A 19916-nucleotide genomic window follows, 5' to 3' on the forward strand; every position below is an offset into this window, starting at 1 on the left:
GTTGACCAGGCGTCTAAATTCTTCTGTATCTCCATTTAGTTTGTCAGATGTGCTGGAAAAACAGTTTGGTCCATGGGAGGCCCCATCTCACGAATTACAGGACTAAAAGGATCTGCTACTGATGGCTTGGTGTCAGATACCACAGCATACCTTAAATAGGTCTAATAGAGTCCATGCTTCAATGGGTCAGGACTGTTTTGGCGTCATAAGGGGGACCTACTCAATATTGGGTGGGTGATCACAATGTTATGCCTGATCAGTGTATATCCAGTACCCAATAACCTGTTGCCTACAGTACTGTCTTCTTACATGACTTCCATCTGTAATTTGCCTCATTAATACCCACTGCCATGTGACCTCTTCTACACCTCTCACTATGGCAGAGATGCCCAATTGCCCAGAAATTTATAGACCCCCCTATTAAAAAAAATGCAAGCCAATTGATGCTGTCTAGAAAGCCAATGAAAAAAACAATACGTTTTAGTAAGTTTGTTTGTATTTAAGTATTGCTGGTGTTTATATAGAAGTCAACGTGTTAATTTGATGCATACATGTATATTTATTATTTTAGTTGCATCCTGAATGCCATCATCATGAAAGATCAATAAATAGTTTGAGGGCATGGGCACAGTCTCTAATTAGTGACTTACAGTCATCTCTATCAATCTGCTCTCTCCTCCTATCAGCAAGTTCCTTGTTAGCACATGAGAACTACAGCACACTTGCATTGGCTCCATGTACTGCTTCTCCCTCTATCATTCTTAGCTCTGCTGTAATTGAAATGGCAAGGGGCTGATACCTAGTCAAATACAGACACACGGCTTGCACAAAACATTTAATGATGTATTAATGAATACAGAAGCTAATTAAAATGTATTTTATATCTGTCTAGAGTACAGCTTTAAAACCGATGCATCACTAGCAATTTAGAAGTTATCTACGGCATTCCAAAGTGTGTCCATCTCCAGTTTCTAACCAACGTGGATTTCCCTGCGGACCCCGAAACGGGATAAACATCTGCTAAAATGTTTACCTGATGTAACATGTTTGCTGCATTTTATAGTTCCTTTGGACAGCATGACGTTATTAGTCGGCTCATTATTTCATTGTAGAATCCCCCTCCGCGGCGATCCTTTCACTGTCACAAAGTGATAAAAACGCGCAGACAGGGCTGAAATTCTAGAGAGGAAACGCCAACAGATTTGCATGCGACACGGTAATCTTATATTGCAGCTCCAAGCCGCTAAAGAGGGATTACACTTCCCCCTGGTGTACAGGGACCGTTTAATTGCTTCTTAGAGATGGGATTTTGTATTTGTATTTGTACCGCCTTGTAATAAAATAAGCCCGTCTGAGATTTCGCCTTATCTATTTGTTTCCTTGTCTGAATATGGTCAAAGCTAAACTAATCACGGGTATATAAAAAAAAAAAAAAAGGAAAAGCTTAGCAACACATTGAATCATGCTTCCTAGAAACAAAGAAGGAATATTTGTCCACAATAGATGAATTCACAAGCAATGCATACTGTCTTTGAATTGTCATTTTTTTTTAATATGATCTTGGTATATTTTCAAAAGGACATTTCATATACAGGCTGATATCCACTAGAGGGAGCACCTAGGTCTGGCAGAGCAATTGACATTCAAAATCATCTACAGATAAAACTGTAGCGGACTGCTTAAAGCGGAGTTCCACCCAAAAGGGGAAGTTCCACTTTAAAGATTGGTCCCTCGCTCCTCATTAAGGATTAGCACCTTTGGGGAGCGGGTACCCGAATTTTACAGGTACCCGCTCCCACTTCCGCTGCGATTGCCTAGGCCAGTGGTTCTCAACCTTCCTAATGCTGTGACCCTTTAATACAGTTCCTCATGTTGTGGTGACCCCCAACCATAAAATTATTTACCCAGTAATTATAATTCATGAGTGTCGTTTTACCTTCAATACTGCTGCTTTCTACACAGTAGCTGCTTTTAACACAGCAGCTGCTTTCTACACAGTAGCTGCTCTTTACACATCGGAAATATGTGTTTTCTGATGGTCTTAGGGGACCCGTGAAAGGGTCGTTCGACCCCCAAAGGGGTCGCGACCCATAGGTTGAGAACCACTGGCCTAGGCGATCGGAAGCCGAAGTTGTCCTCCTACCCTTCCTCCCCGAAGTCTTGTGGGACATGTGACAGATCCCAGAAGACAACGGGGCCATTCAGGAAGTGCAACGCTACTCGCGGATGCGCAGTGGGCACCCACCTGTGAAGCCGCAAGCTGTCACAGCCGGGTGCCCGCACTGAAGATGCCGGCCTCCTGGAATACAGGATGGCTGGTGAAACGGACTGCGGTGGGGGAAACGCAGGATCATGGGACAGGTAAGTGGCTGTTTTTTTAAAAGTCAGCAGCTACAGTTTTTGTAGCTGCTGACTTTTATTTTTTTACAGAGTGAGTGGAAGAGCTTTTCTAAACCAAAATGAAAAAACTAATATATCTCATCTTAGCATCCTGAAGACCTAATGCACACAGGATGTCTTGTTTAGCCCCTCTGAATGCCTTTTCCTGGCAGCAAAAAAGCTGCTTAAAAAAATGTGGTAAAAGCCATATATTGCACATGCATTTAGACGCGTCAAATGTTTCAGTAATGATCTCCATTGGCCAAAATGATTTATTTCAGGTACTTATATAGCACCATCAATTTACACAGCACTTTACATATATATTGTACATTCACATCAGTCCCTAACCCTCAAGGGGCGTACAATCTAAGGTCCCTAACTCACATTCATGCATACACATACTAGGGACAATTTAGACAGGAGCCAATTCACCTACCAGCATGTCTTTGGAGTGTGGGAGGAAACCGAAGAACCGGGAGGAAACCCACGCAGGCACAGGGAGAATATGCAAACTCCAGGTAGGTGGTGCTGTGGTTGGGATTTGATCCAGCAACCCAAGTACAGCTAGGCGCACGTGCTAACCATTTAGCCCTGGTGCTGTTCTTCACTAAGTACACTGCACAACTTCCTATGTCATCTTGATGTTTCTGGGGTTTTTTTTACTTTTTGGGGGGGGGGGGGTAGATCTCCATTTTAAGCCACACTACCTAAGCAATCTAGACAAACCCATACATGACACAGCAGGGGCCCTTTGTTTGCACCCCCAGATGGACATCTTTGATGTTGATCATTTTCTCAGTGCAGAAGACTGGTGCCTGTTTGGTTTGCATCCTTCCCTCTTGCTGGTTGTAGACAGTCCGGCGTTCGGTCACATTTCTGGGACCGTTCTTTCTACAGATCTGACATAATAGTACGATGACAATGTTTGCACTCTGATGACTAGTCTCTTCCCAGCTTATAATATTTCTCATTCTGGGTGTGAATGGATGAATTGTCTGACCGGTAGCAGGGCGTACACCATAATTATGGCCTATGATTGGCCCTTGTCAATTAACCTACCAGCATGTCTTTGGAGTGTAAGGGGGAAACCGGGAGTACCAGGAGGAAACCCGCACAGGGAGAACATGCAAACTCCAGGCAGGAAGTGCTGTGGCTAGGATTTGAACCAAGGATCCTAGTACCGCCAGGCGGAAGTGCTAAACATTTAGCCACTGTGCAATATATCAATTTATTCTGGCCATTGGAATGCATTAATGCTCAAACTCACCTAGACGCATTTAGACCCATTAAGTATTTCTTTTTTGTTCTTAAGCTCCTCTCCTGACTGTGCCTTTGGTGCTCTTTTTCAACCTTTAAATGCCTATATGTGCAACCCCCCCCCCCCCCCCCCCAAAGGCCCGTAAAAGCAAAGCTTTTTGACCCCCACCCCCCATGTGCATGAAGCCTAAATATGGTGGTTGCTTTCGTTTTCTTTTTTCATTTTGTCATCCATTTCTTCTCTTTGTTTTCACTTGATAATCCTACAAACAATACACCTCCCATCCAAGAGTGGCTGTACTCCCTTCCGCACTGTATCTATGGAGGGAACCATGGTTGTCACACAGACTGGACTTCGAATACAGTAGGCCTTTGATCACCTTTATTATAGGCGTTTACAAGAGAAAAAAGAACATTGATTTTGCTGAAAGTACTGTGTGGCCATATCAACAGCTATTTTCTGTAGTTGCTGAAAATGTTTTGTCTAAAAACAGAAAACAAAAACCAGTGAAGAACTGGTGAGCTCCAAAATATTACACTTGTGGTTTTAGGTTTAGAGACATTTTAGTATTTTTTTTTTTTTTTTTAAGGGCCAGTAGAAGAGGAAATGATGCAGTTTATTGTGAATGCCATATTCAAATTTATAGATTTAATCCTTCTAGTGCAATTAGGAAACGTTAAAATGTTACCCAACAAACTCCTAATTCTACAGCATAGGTTACCTCAATTTCTTCTAACCCCCCCCCATCTTCCTTTCCCTCTCCCCCAGACACAGGTACAGACATCTTTTCTGATCTCTGAAAACAGAATCTCTCTCTCTCTCTCTCCCCCGTCTCGCTCTCCTCCGTCTCCAATGGTTCCATTGGACAAGCTTCACATGTTCCATAGAATACAGAGTCCTCCTTGGTAATGGTTGAGCTCCCCTTTACACATGGCCTACCTCAGGGTATACTACATCCCTCCCCCCCCACTTAAAGCGCCCAGGTGTGAATAGAGCTGCCCTAGTTCACACATATGCGATTCTGGATTTCTTTTATTTATTACAGGTACTTATATAGCTCTGTTAATTTACGCAGCACTTTACATACACATATATATATATATATATATATATATTGAACATTCGCATCAGTCCCTAACCCTCAAGGGGCGTACAATCTAAGGTCCCTAACCCTCAAGGGGCGTACAATCTAAGGTCCCTAACTCACATTCATACATACACATATTAGGGCCAATTAAGACAGGATCCAATTCACCTACGAACATGTCTTTGGAGTGTGGGAGGAAACCCACACAAGCACAGGGAGAACATGCAAACTCCATGCAGGAGGCACCATGGTCGGGAATCGAAACCATGACCCATTTACTGCAAGGCAGACATGCTAACCACTAAGCCACTGTGCCGCCTTTTGAAACTGATTTACATGACAGACTAGCTATTTCGTGTTCCTATTGAAATGATTCACACACGTGATCCACATGCACCGTGTTTTGAGTGTGATTATGAAAAGGGTCATGTGCGAGTTTGTAATGGTGCATTCCAGACTTGCAAGTCATACAGTAGAGTTGCATGCAGAGATAAGTATTCACATAGAGCTGCTATTGACAGGAGTTTTCCCATTGAACTCTACAGGAGGCACTGTGATTTCCAGGCACCAGGACGCAATTTCTAACTGACCTGGCGCCTGGGATTTATTGAGCCCTGATTGCAGAGATCCCCATTATAAGCGCAGGGAAAGAACCACCACAGCCTGGGAGGAAGATGGAAGAAGCTTGTTGCCACACTATACTGATCCCCAGTTAAAGGAGAAAGATACAGAACACGTCTGTGTACACAGCAGCCATGTGCTTGATTCTGGTTGTCCTGTTGCATGTGCCTAGGCCTTCTCTACAGCATTTCTTGCAGGCATGAATTCCCACTGTCTTTAACCTCATATCTTGCTCTAGAGCTTTTGAGAAAACTTGCAGCTGTATTCTTTTCCAGAAGTGTGATCAGTCTTCTTGATTCTGTGTAAAACTGTGTAGAAGTTTTCTGCAACCTATCAGCTGCATGTTATCCAGAAATCTGAGCAAAGTAATGTACTTGCACCCTGTGTACATCCTCATTTTAATTCACATGTAAACAGGTTTTTATTAGACACAAATACACAGGTTTCTATTGGCCACACCAAAAATGTCCAAATGAAAAATGCCTGAGAAAACATCAGACTTGTTTGCAATTCTGCTCAAAAACACATTCAAGACGCCTTAAAAAACAAAACCGCTTGAGAAAAAAAAACCTGCCTAAGCTCAATTAGCTCAAGCGTAAATGTAGCCTTAGGCTGCTTTCACACTGGTGCATTTAATTTCTGCTTCTGCATTAAAATTTTGGAAGAAAAACGTATGACCATGTATTCCTATGGAACTCTTCAAACTGATCTGGTGCAGATCCGGTGTGTTTTTAAAAATTCTATTCAATGCATTTTTTGTGTGGGCAAAGAAAAAAAAAGAAAACAAAAAAAAGGAAGATAAAAAACGGGAAAGGAAAAAAAAAATGCACCTCCTTATTAAAATCAATAGAAAATGCAGCAAACACATCAAAAACGCACCTCGGTTGCGTATTGAGTCACGTGTCCTGTAAAAAATGCATCACAAACGCGGTAAAAATGGAGGGGAGGGGCAGAGTAAAAGTAGCCTTACAGTTTGAAAAAGAGAAAAATGTACAAGGATGGGTACCAAGGCCTTAGAAAGGTCTCCTACAAAAATCAACCTGTTTAGTACAAGATCACATAGCAGGACTGCACTTCCAATTTATCAGTAAGTACAAGATGGACTAGGATACATATACTGTGGTCTTTATGTGTAAAAAAAAAAAAAAAAAGAAAAAAAACAAAAAAACTGTATTTTTGTGAGTCTGCCAAGGGGACATATCCACCTCCAGTCTGGACCCTCAACATGCACTGAAGAGGGAAAGGGTACAGATCTCCTGCTACCAATATACAGTAGGGATCTTTGAGGATACCTCCAGTGTGGTGTCCAAAAGGACATATCAGTGAGGAGACCAGGACCACCTATGAGATCATGATCTCAGGCTCACCCGGTTCCAGGCACCATCTATCCTCCAACTGATGTGAGAGCCTTAGGGGCCTTTTAACCTGGCAATGTGTTTCCTTACTGAGGGAGAGCAGCTTTATGTATGATAACCTGTGCTAGAAGACGACTAGGGAAAAATAAATGATTCTTTATGGAACATGTGACGTCAAACAGCTCCTGCACAAAAGGAGGACCACTCTACCTGTTATCATTCAGCGATTACGGTCGCTTAGAAGGTTGTTGTTGACTAACGATGATGTATATTCACATATTTGCTCTGTAATTAATGTACTCCACAAGATGTTATGGCAAGGTATGTTATCATGCAAGGATAATATATCCAGTCTTCATGATTTAGTGATGCCGAGCAACATCAAACTCAGGAGACCTAGGTCACGTTGTGGGACAGTTCCAAACAACGTAGGTACTGCAAGTGACATTCCTTTTTTTTTTGTGCACTAGTGTGGGGTTAATATTTGTTATATGCTAAAATTAAAAATGCCAGGTGTTAGAATTTAAGATACTACAGTACCTGGTGATCCTGCCCTGAAGGTTCCTGTTTAGACACTTCCTATTATAGAGTGACAACGCTCTGTTCCTGATGCCCAACTGGGTTCTTGTGTAGTCATCCTGTTGCATGCACCCATGGTGGAGACAAGAGGCAACATTCATTGCACAGGTATGATCCATCATTGTCACTATCAGTAAGCCAGTCCACAGCAGGGATGTGCAGCCATCATGCATGTACAATTTATACAGAAAGTGGGTGAAAGATCAGCAGAACTGAGAGACCACTCAAAAAAACCCCAAAAAAACTATTTTAAGAAAAAAACACTAACAATAATTGTGCATTAGCAAATGAAATGTCATCCAGTTAGGGTTTAGCACAGATCTACTTTAGGGTTTGAACAATATCAGCCCTGTAGTTCTCATCATAATCTGGATGAAATCAAACAAAACAGTAGACACCAGTGACATCACGGAATCAAAATTATCGCAAATACAAAAGAAAATTTAAGTGAAAAAAAAAGTTTTGCAGCAGAATTGATGATTGCGGGGGTGGAGTTTTCCTGGGTAAATCGACCATTTCCGGGCTGTGGAGGCAGATATCTGTTGTCTATAAGAAACAAGCACATCTATTACACATTTATTACAGTACAGTGCCCAGCAGTTGCTGGTCATGGGAGACTGCCAGTCCACCCAAAGACAAGCAGCTAAAGTTAAGTTGTTTGATGGCAACTGATGCAAAGATTGATCTCAATGATCTATTACTAGGACCAAAGATAAGGTTTAAAAAACAAAAAAGGAATTTTAACTTCCCTGTAAATACCATATATTGAAGTACAGGAAACAGGTTTAACGTTCATAGACCCTGGGGTATAAGCTGTTACCTTCAGGTGACTGGACATTGGCATAGCTTTTGATGAAATGGCATCTGGGAATCCTCCTATAACCATACCCCACTCTGGGAATCCTTACTTTGTATTATTATTATACAGGATTTATAAAGCGTCAACAGTTTGCTCAGCGCTGTACATTACAATAGGAGACAATACAGTAACAATACAATGCGATACACGAGGGGTTTGAGGGCCCTGCTCTACAATCTAGGAGGGAGGGGATAGTGGTACGGGAGGAATAGCTGTGGGGGATGGAGTGGTAGGAAGAGTGGAGGAGATCGGCAATTAGCTGAGGGCGGGGTAGGCTTCCCTGAAGAGGTGGGTTTTCAGGGTACGCCTAAAGGAGAGGAGAGTAGGCGATAGTCTGATGGATTGGGGTAGGGAGTTCCAGAGGATGGGGGAAGCCCTGGAGAAGCCCTGGAGAAGTCCTGGGCATGGGAGGAGACGACCAGGGAACTAGAGAGTAGGAGGTCTTGTGAGGAACGGAGAGTACATTTTGGGTGGTATTTGGATATCAGGTCGGTGATGTAGTTTGGGGCAGTGTTATGGAAGGTTTGTATGTCAGTGTTAGCATTTTGAATTTTATCCGTTGGGCAATCGGAAGCCAGTGGAGGGATTGGCAGAGGGGGGTGGCGGATACGGAGTGGTTAGTAAGGTGGATGAGTCTGGCCGCAGTATTCAGGATAGACTGAAGCGGGGATAGCCTGTGGTGAGGTAGGCCAGTGAGGAGGGAGTTGCAGTAATCAAGTCGTGATATGATAAGGGAGTGGATGAGTTGCTTAGTAGTTTCCGGGGTTAGGAACGGATGTATTTTGGAGATGTTGCGGAGGTGAAGTCTACATGAGTTTGTCAGCGATTGGACCTGGGGCTGCAAGGACAGATTGGAGTCTAGGATGACACCTAGTGCTTTGGATTGCGGGGTGGGACTGATGGTGGCATTATTGGTCGTGATGTAGAAGTCAAGGGGGGAGGGGGCGCGGGCTGGGGGGAAAACTAGGAGCTCGGTTTTGGAAAGGTTCAGTATTAGCAACCAATGTAGGGTAACACAGGAAAAAAGGGGCCCGTGTTCTGTACTATACTACAAGAAGTTGAATTTACAGGTTAGGCAAAAATTCCTTTTACCTTAATCAAACAGTACAAGACATAGGCTTGCTTGGGAAGCAAAGTGGTAAAGTGGTTAGCATTTCCACCTAGCAGCATTAGGGTAGTTGGTCCGAATCCTAACCATGACACTACCTGCCTGGAGTTTGCATGTTCTCCCTGTGCCTGCGTGGGTTTCCTCTGATTTCCTCCAACAATCCAAAGACATGCTGGTAGGTTAATTGGCTCCTTTCTAAATTGGCCCTAGTATGTGTATGTATGAATGTGAGTTGGGGACCTTAGGTTGTAAGCTCCTTGAGGGCAGGTCGGATGTGACCGTACTATATGTAAAGCACTGTGTATATTGACAACCCTATATAAGTACCTGTAATAAATAATCAAATAAATATTCGTAAACCCTGGAACATCCCCGAGGAAGGATGGGTAACAGTAAGAAAAGTGGAACTGTGCCAACAGGTCCATCAATAACCAGGGTCAACAGACTTACAAAGCTGCTCCACAGAGGCCTGGTATCAAAATGCCCAGCAAACTGCTACCGACCTGGTGGAGTGAGCACATATTACTGCATGAGGAGAATGATCTATTTGGATGAAAGCTTTTGAGGCAAGTTGTCTTACTGACCTAGCATCGGTGGATCAAGAAGTAAGATATCCTTTGCGAGGTCCTCAGGGAAGGACAAATAGGGAGGTCTGTCTTCCTGATAGAAGCTGTAGCTTTTAGGTACACTTTGACAGCTGGGGAACACATCCAGACTGTGTAGAGCAATCTCCTTTGCATGCTTAGGAGCAGGGCACAAGGAATGAATAAAGAGGTCTTCATCAGTGTGGAAGACTTGACACCACCTTGGAAAGAAACAAGGGTCTTAGTTGCAAGACTATTTTGCTTTGTGAAAAATGAGGAAGAGCCGCTATCTCAGAGACACATCTAAAATACAGGATAGCTACAAAAAAGGCTACCTTGTAGAAAAGGTCATCCAAATGGAGTTCCCTGATGGGTTTAACAGGGAGGAATAGTCAGAGAAACGTCATGAATAAAGGATTTTACCAGAGAAAATGAAGCAAGCGCTTTATGGAAAAAATGGACAAGGCCGAAACCTAGTCCTTAACCTCCTTGGCGGTATTCCCGAGTGTAGCTCGGGGTAACATTTCAGTACCACAAACGGTAACGCCGAGCTACACTCGGGAATACCATGCGGCACTGCTCCGGCATTTGTTCTTCACTTAACTTACCCTGCGCTCCCGCGATGTGTCCCCTGCAGCGTCCCCGGCCATCTCCTCCGGCCAATGCCGGCGTCCTGCTTCTGTGTCCTGTCCCTGTGACGTCGGGACGTACGGGCGCCGCTGGCAGCGGGAAATTTAAAAATTTTAAAAAATGTCTTTTTTTTTTTTTTACATTTTACATAGTAAAACATTGCTGTCTCAACCAATTTCACATACATCTTGTCCCTAATGCTTTGTCCTGCTCCCTGCCTGCATTTTGTCTGTTCTTTCTGCCTGGAAACTGAAAAATGTCCATGGCATCCAAAAAGTGTCCCTTTAGGTCAAAAGCGGTTTAGATCAGCTAGAGAACAGCGATAGTAAATCAGAACCACTTGCAGAATTGAGTGATAATTTGTGGGGAAATTCGTCATCAGACACTGAAAACGATTTTGCGACTTTGCTCAGCGATGTGCTAACTTGGCGCTATATTTCACATTTCAATGTTTTTGGTTTGATTATATTATTGAATTAAATGTATTATTATTATATTATTATTTTTTATGATTATTTATTAAATTATAATTTATGATTACGTGTTTCAAATTTTATCCTACCCGGGATGTTTACTAGACTCTTGTTCGGACAGATTTCAGTGAGTTATTCCTAAGAATTACAGGCCTACAATAAAAAAACGACATATTTCCATGCAAAAAAATGGTACCGCTTTCAGCACCAAAAATCGGAAAGAATCATACCGCCAAGGAGGTTAAGAGTACTTAAGGCCAAATTCTGGCCAAGTCCTGACAGTAGGAAGGCCAAAATACAAGGCAAAGAGTAATCTCTTGGGCTGAAGTGCCTAGCCAAAATCACTGGTTTCTTCTCTTATTCTATGTTAAAGAGCAGTAGAGGCGGAGATCGTACTGGAGTAAAGGCATATATTAGCCTGAACTGAGTGCAGGGAATTAATGAGAGCATCCAGTGCGAGTGTTAGAGGGTATCTAGTCCTAGCCACAACAAATAACTTCTGGTGAAATCTTGAAGCCAGGATATCCATTTTAGAGTTGCCTGTGTTCAATACATCAGACAGAAGATGTCAGGTGAAAGGCCCATTCCACATGGGCCAGGTGGTGACAACTGAGGTAACCAACCTCCCAATTATCCACTCCTAGGATATGAATAGTAGAGATCACTGGACAGTGTCTTTCAGTCCATGAGATGATTGGGCTTGCTTCAACAAGGCTGTCTGACTCTTGGTACCCCTCCTGGTGATTGACCAAATATTTAGAAAAAACTGTTTTCACTTACCTTCTGCTCAAATATCAAATAGAAATGCCAGGACAATACAAAATCCCCTAAAATAATGCTAGTTCACAATGTAGACACCACAAGGTGATCTCATCTTTTGCTACAATTTTTTGGAAATGAAGAAACATGCTGGTATCGGGAACCATGGAGCTTGAGAATGGTGCACTAGATCAATTAAAAATTCTTCCCAAAGATTGGAGGGGTGGATTGCTTTCCCAGACCAGGTTCGATACTATGAAGCCTCACATTTGACTAGGGTTATGTCACGCAGCCCTACAAACCTTTGGTGGACTTAGAACAGAGAACAGTAAGCCCACTTTTACCAGGACTCTCATGGGCCCCTTTTCATGCCTGTGCACCAGAGGTTATGCAGCACCCTATGACAGAAGCAACTCTGAAAGTGACTGCATCTCTCTTTTGAACCTCCACTCTCTCACCATACCCAAGTCCTCTAATCCCTGTACTTGGTACTCCAATATTCCAACCGGGAATGGGAGATCTTCAGTTTGAGACGCTTCACACATGGAATTACTATAGACTTCTCCATTTGTCATCTAATTACGGACTCATGACTAGAAACGATATTACATTACAGTTTCGCTCTTCGCTTGATTTCCTTCGCCGTGCACAATTGACTGCATATCTTCGGTCTCTTCCAGCAGACCATCGTGTATTACACCAGCCCACTCATTTTGAACAACTCTGCTTATACAGACAACCACTATCACACTCGTTATCTCATTTTTACACTCTCCTGATTGACTCGAATGACCCACCCAAGCTTTCTTTCTTACACAAATGGGAACCTGATCTCAACACCTCCTTCACGCAGACCCAGAAAGAGACCTTCTTTTGCTTCTCCCATAAAGCTCCCCTGGCCAGAAGATACCAGGAGGGAGGCTATAAGATTCTCACACGGTGGTACAGAACTCCAGTTAAACTGAACCATATGTTTCCTCAGACCCCTAATACCAGTTGGTGCTGTGGAGAGGGTGGGGGGACTTGGATTCATATTTTCCGGGATTGTCCAAAATTAGAAGATTTCTGGAATGCGGTTGAAACCACAAATCAGGCTCTGACAGGAGTGACTCTTGACAAAACCCCAGCTGCTTATTTCCTGAATGTCACCCCTTCATCCAATAAAAAATGTAAACATTTCTTACTTAAAACACCTGCTTGTAGCTGCGAGAGCATGTATTCCCTTATCCATTATGGAAAAGTATGAGTTCCCCTACTGTAGCTCATTGGAAGGCGAGGATCGAGGAGATTCAAGAAATGGAAGATCTTACCATGGTACTGCAAGAAAGGGCAGACAAATGCTGGAAGATCTGGTCTCCCTACTTCTTTTATAGAGATCAGACCCTACTTTCCTCAGCCATGACTCTCCTATTAATATACACTTCGTTTCTGAGTATATGACACCCCCCCCTCCGCCCATCCCATTTCCCCCTCACCCTTTTTTGTTCCTCTCTCTCTCTTTTTGGCTCTTCTCCCTAACCCAACTAATTATTCTCTACGCTGTTTTCTTTTTATGGTTTATTTGAACTTGGGTGTCTCTCTATATAAAAAATATAAAACAAGACTCGGAATTCAACGTTTGTTGTTGGTTGTATACTGCTGTATTGCCAGGCGGGCTATCCCTTTGGATATACTTCATCTTGTTTTTGCCGATGTCCACCTTGGTTGCCATGACCTTGGAACACCCTGTATTATGCTGTTCATATGGAGCTGTATTCTGTTACTTTTCATATGTTTTTGTACTACATTGTTGAATACCTTATACTTACTAAAGAATTTAAAAAAAAAAAAAAAAAAAATCCCACAACCACCTTGGGATCGCTAACCCAAAACTAATTGATGACTGATTCTTTCCCCTAAAAGAAGTGAACTTAATAAAAGGTAATCGCTACACTGTTTACCTTTGTGATCACAGCAAGCACGTTACAGAGCTGCTCAGATTGGCTCTGTACACTGACCGCTTGGGTTCACAGCCATTAATAGGTACACTAGCTGTCCACCATTTCGCTGTTCACAGTTGTATCATGCTACATAAAAAAAAAAAAAAAAAAAACACATTATATTGGCCTTTTTAGTCCGCAGTATTCCATGTTAAGCTCTGTCCTACCTCACTGCCTCCCTAATGGCCATTGAGACTGCCATCACAAAGGTAATTTGGTGAGGGTTAGGCAGGGTTTAGAGTGCATCATATGAGCTGCTTGGAATTTATATAAAGGTGCACCAGGTATTGAGTTCAGAAATTCAATTGAAGAGCCTGACGCAAAGTCCAAAGCCAGTTTAACATCTCTGATGCCATCAAAGGTGCATTAACATTCATCGACATTCACTAGTATGGCTGAGTGCATCCTGCAGCCACATGACTAATGCGATAATAACACTCCACACAAACTCTGCAATGTTGTCACCATTTATTTTATTTCCAGAGTCCAGAGCCTATCAGGGAGGAGAAATCTGGCGGAAAACTGAAAATAAAGGAGGAGGGCACACTTTTGTACCTTTAACAGGCTTCAGCTTAAAACTTTCCTGCCATTCCACATAAAGATAGTCCAGGAATTCAAGTATGCTTGTGGAGGGCAGTAATACAAAAGGGTTTCATAAAAAAAGCAGAGGAAAGAAACAAAAAAAAAAAATTAGTATGAGGACAGCTTGCCCTGGCCAGACTCCCTGGCACCAGTCACTTTGGTAAGGCTAGATATGGGTGCATACAGAAGATCTCCTCTCCCTGGTATGGGATGAGGTGTAAAGAAAGGGCGGTGGAGGATGCAACCTGTCAGACGGGTCCACACACTATATCTGAACATGCCTTCCATTATAAAATGGCTCCCACGGCGGATCTTACAAAGCTTTATATATTTAAAAAAAAAAAAAAAAAAAGCATCATCTTGCACGTCATATGAATGTCTGAAGAAAAAAAAACATTTCTTGCTAAAAAACATGACTCAATACAGACTCTCATCAGCTTCTTAAAACTCTTGAGATCGGGGAGATCCCTTCGCCCACCCTGAGATCCCAGCCCCACCCTCTTCTGTGGCTATTTCCCGTTCTGCTTTTTGCTGACCTGTGCTTTCATGAGGCTCAGGAAATATATACAAATCTGCCACAATCCTCTCCAATTACAGAGATCGCCATTCAGGAACACTTTGGGTGGACTTGCCCTTTAAACTAAAGTTATATGTAATGTACATTACATATATATATTATATACATATGTTATATATAAACACAAATATATAACATATCAACCATAGATTTGTAAGTGTAATACAAAAATTTGGGTCTGACAATCGCATTTTACTCCTCAGTCCCTGAACCTTACCACATCGTTAACTCAACAGTGGCAGGACCCTTGATTCAATGTGTTTTGATCAATCTCTACATCCTTTATTGTCAATACTGGTATCCAGGTGGGAAGAAGAAGGGAGGAAAAAGGAAAAAATAGTAGCAGCAGAAGTGTAAAAAAAAAAAAAACACGACAAAATTAAAAAAAAAAAAAAAAAAAAAAAAAAGACCCTCCGTAGTCGGTACACTGCAGTTGGCTTGTCGAAGAACTTCGATTTCCTCTGTCAACCATCATGTTTTAATGCAAAGGCGGTCTCCACTTTCCATCCAGTAATGCTGGCCCTTATTAAGAAAATATAATCCCCATGTATGTTTTAAAATGTTTTTTTTTTCTTTTTCTTTTTTTTCTATCCATCAGGTGAGCACGACAATGTTTGCAATATTATTTAAATATATGTACAAGGTTCTGTCTCCTGCGGACATCCTCCAGTAATGCAAACCTCTTGATGATAAGCCATCGTGTCACTGGTCTGTGTTATGCTTCTCCCGCATCCACACATGGATCCGCTCCTTCAGTTCTGGCACTGAAAAAACAAAGCAGGAGAAAAAAAAACCAAAACATTTTCAGGGGAGGAATACCGGAACAGGCTGACACAAATGGCTGGTAGCACAGGTTTACTATGAGAAGACACAGATGGTGTAGAAACAAGAAACTGAAAGCACATCAGTCCTGTAAGTTGTGAGGTGGGGCCTCTGTGGATCAGACTAAGTTTTCCAGCACAACCCACAGATACTCAATTGGGCTGAGATCTGGAGAATATGGAGGCCAAGTCAACACCTCAAGCCTAATGTGTTCCTCAAACCATTCTTGAAAGCATCAGTCTAGGCCACCTTCTTCTATTGACCCGTGGTCCAGTTCTGATGCTCACGTGCCCATTGCAGGCACTTTTTGGCTGTAGACACATATCAGCATGAACCAGCCTGTGGCTACACAGCCCCAATAGCTATAATAGCTCCTCTTTTGGACTACACAGGCCAGTCTTTGCTCCCCACATGCATCAGTGAGCCTTGGCTTCCCATGACCCGCTTTCTCTTGCTGGTTCGTCAGTTTCCCTTCCTTGGACCACTTTTGGTAGATCCTGACCACTGCAAACCAGGAATATCCAACAAGAGCTGCAGTTTTGGAGTTGCTCTGACTCGGTTGTCTAGCCATTACATTTTGGCACTCAAATCCCAAAGTTGGCCAAATCCCTACACTTGCCCATTTTGTTCTGTTTGAAACACATCAACTTCAGGGACAAAATGTTCACTTGCTGCCTAATATATCCCACCCACTTATTAAAAAATAAAAATTATATATATATATATATATATATATATATATATATATATATATCACCCACTTTTAGGTGCCACTGCAGTGTTATTCACTTTACCTGTCAGTGGTCATATTGTTATGGCTGATCGATGTATATTCATATTTTCAGAATATACTAGCCTGAGCACCATAAAATAATTTTTATACATAGTACCTTTGCCTATGTAGTTTTCAGTTATCCAGTGAAAAATCAAGGGTTGTAAGCTGTACCTGGTTCAAGCATATTCTCCGTTAGGGTCTGTCTGTTAAAGGGGTCTGTGGAGGAGTTTAGGAGATGTCGCAATATAATTGACCTGTCCATGATGGTTCCAGATGGCAGTCTAACCGGCTCCAACATTAACGTATCCATCAATGGATCTGAAAGAGAAACGGAATTAAAAAAATAAAGCACGTTGTAACTAAAAAAAGAAAAAGAATGGTTTGTTACAATTTAGAGAGCCCTAATCTGCATACTTGTTCACAGCAAGCAACTAGACCAGCAATGGGCAAACTACGGCCTGGCGGACCTTTTAATCCGGCCCGCGAAGCGTGATACATTGGCTGTCAGGATGTGTGTAGGCGGGGCAGCGTGACGAACGTGAGGGGAGCTAGGCTCCTCTCACAGTACGCCCTGAAGACCGGAACGGCACGGGAATACGGCGAGAGGAACGCGCAGAGCAAAGGTAAGTGAATTGACACAGGGGGGACTTGGCTTACTACTTGGGGGGGAATAGTACTTTGGGGGATGAAATACTATATGAGGGATGAATTAATATGGGGAATGAATTACTATATGGGGGATGAATTACTATGGGGGATGAATTACTATGGGGGATGAATTACTATGGGGGATGAATTACTATATGGGGGATGAATTACTATAGGGGGGATGAATTACTATATGGGGGATGAATTACTATATGGGGGATGAATTACTATAGGGGGGATGAATTACTATAGGGGGGATGAATTACTATAGGGGGGATGAATTACTATATGGGGGATGAATTACTATATGGGGGATGAATTACTATAGGGGGGATGAATTACTATAGGGGGGATGAATTACTATAGGGGGGATGAATTACTATAGGGGGGATGAATTACTATGGGGGATGAAATACTATGGGGGATGAATTACTATATGGGGGGTGAATTACTATATGGGGGGTGAATTACTATATGGGGGATGAATTACTATGGGGGATTAATTACTATGCTTACTATGGGGGAATATTACTATACTTACTATGGATGACACATACACATCATTCATCTACTCTTGGTCCGGCCCCCGGGTCCAATATATGAACCCATTGCGGCCCTCAAGTCAAAAAGTTTGCCCACCCCTGAACTAGATCATCATAAGAGTCAGGGAGCTAGCATTTCAATAGGTCAACAATGGCAGTCCTGTTCTTCCTTCTTGTAGGTTTCTATTAAAGTATAACTGCAAACATTTTTTTTTAGTTGTGAATAGAATGCAGAGGGATTAGAATGCTTGTCAGCCATTAATTCTGTCTGTGCCCCCGTAAGGGAGATTCACTTTCTATTTGTCCTGTTTATCATGATCACTGAAAGTAAAAGAAAATCCAAAATTCTGGGTTGTACCCAGAAAAGTAAGAGGGGAAAATCTTCCAATGCGGACACTAGTTTTGGTGACCTGGAGGTCCCCAAGGAATTCCCTTAATTTGCAGGGATTTCCTCTCACTTCCTGTTTGGCAATAGGACAGGAAGCAAAGGAAAATTTCCGCAATGGGACACAGATAGTTAAAAAAAAAAAAAAAAATCTGACATGGGTTACAACCCTCCTTTGCTCTATCCAAAATGTAAAAAAGCTTTGCCTATACAGTGAAGGAAATGCGTATTTGATCCCCTGCTGATTTTGAATGTTTGCCCACTCACAGAGAAATGATTGGTCTAAAAATCGAATGTTCGGTGTATTGTAACACTGAGAGACATAATAGCAACAACAAATTCAGCAGAAATGCATGTCTAACAATTAGGCACGGATTTGCATGTTCATGAGGGAAATATGTATTTGATCCCCTATCATTCGGCAGGATTTCTGGCTACCAGGCATCTTTCCAACAGGTAACAAGCTGAGATTAGAAGCAGTCTCTTAAATAGAGTTCTGCTAATCTCATTTTGTTACCTGTATAAAAAACACCTGTCCACAGGAGCAATCAAACAATCAGATTCCAGACCAAAAAGCTGTCCAAGGATGTCAGGGACAAGACTGTAGACCTACACAAGGCTGGACTGGGCTACCAAACTATGGCCAAGCAGCTTGGTGAGAAGGTGACAACAGTTGGTGCAATCATTCGCAAATTGAAGAAACACAAAACAACTGTCAGTCTCCCTAGGTCTGGTGCACTATGCAAGATCTCACCTCCTGGAGTGTCAATGATCATGAGAACAGTGAAGAATCATCCCAGAACTACACGTGAGGATCTTGTCAATGATCTCCAGGCAGCTGGGACCACAGTTACCAAGAAAACAATTGGTAACACGCTACGCCAACAAGGATTGAAATCCTGCAGTGCCCACAAGGTCCCTCTGCTCAAGAAAGCACATGTCCAGGCCCGTCTGAAGTCTGCCACTGAACATCTGAATGATGCAGAGGAGGACTGGTTGAAGTGTTGTGGTCAGAGGAGACCAAAATCAAGCTCTTTGGCATCAACTCAACTCGCCGTGTTTGGAGGAGGAGGAATGCTGCCTATGACCCCAAGAACACCATCCCAACTGTCAAATATGGTGGTGGAAACATTCTGCTTTGGGGGTGTTTTTCTGCTAAGGAGACAGGACACCTGCACCGCATTAAACGGAGTATGGATGGGGCAATGTACCATCAAATCTTGGATGAGAACCTTCTTCCCTCAGCTAGGGCATTGAAAACGGGTCGTGGATGGGTGTTCCAGCATGACAATGACCAAAAACACACGGCCAAGGCAACAAAGGAGTGGCTCAAGTAGAAGCACATTAATGTCCTCGAGTGGCCTAGCCAGTCTCCAGACCTTAATCCGATTGAAAATCTGTGGAGGGAGCTGAAAGTTCAAGTTGCCGAAAGTCAGCCATCAAACCTTAATGATTTGGAGAGGATCGGCCAAGAGGAGTTGGCCAAAATCCCTCCTGAGATGTGTGCAAACCTGGCGACCAAAATCTGACCTCTGTGATTGCCAACAAGGGATTTGCCACCAAGTACTAAGTCATGTTTTGTGAAGGGGATCAAATACTTATTTCCCTCATGAACATGCAAATCAGTGCATCATTTGTTATACATGCATTTCTTTTTAATTTTTTGTTGCTATTATGTCTCTCAGTGTTACAATACACCTACCATTCGATTTTTAGATTGATCATTTCTTTGCAAGTGGGCAAACATTCAAAATCAGCAGGGGATCAAATACTTATTTCCTTCACTGTAGTTCTACTTTAAAGTCACACTGTCATGTGGCAGCACCCAAATATTGTAGAGTTCCCCTTAAGTTTTAAAACTTCTAACAACATCTGTTTGAAAAGCAAGGTCAACAGCTCACTTCCTCTCTC

At 42.6% G+C, this 19916-nt stretch overlaps 1 protein-coding gene across 2 annotated transcripts in view; it reads right to left on the reverse strand.

Annotated features, from left to right (window-relative positions):
- Nucleotides 1-14130: 14130 nt before the first annotated feature.
- Nucleotides 14131-19916, reverse strand: part of UBE4B (ubiquitination factor E4B) — a 114953-nt gene continuing 109167 nt past the window's right edge. For both annotated transcript variants that reach the window (XM_089656915.1, XM_089656914.1), the window contains 2 exons: nt 16602-16748; nt 14131-15597 (listed from right to left, as the gene is read on the reverse strand). In XM_089656915.1, coding sequence (XP_089513041.1) covers nt 15536-15597; nt 16602-16748 — 209 coding nt within the window. In that variant the 3' untranslated portion in view covers nt 14131-15535. The remainder of the gene's footprint in view (nt 15598-16601; nt 16749-19916) is intronic.

This window comes from Staurois parvus, unplaced genomic scaffold (genome assembly GCF_062004578.1).
Source record: "Staurois parvus isolate SC_StPar_1 unplaced genomic scaffold, SC_StPar_1.0 ptg000949l, whole genome shotgun sequence".
Taxonomy (NCBI): domain Eukaryota; kingdom Metazoa; phylum Chordata; class Amphibia; order Anura; family Ranidae; genus Staurois; species Staurois parvus.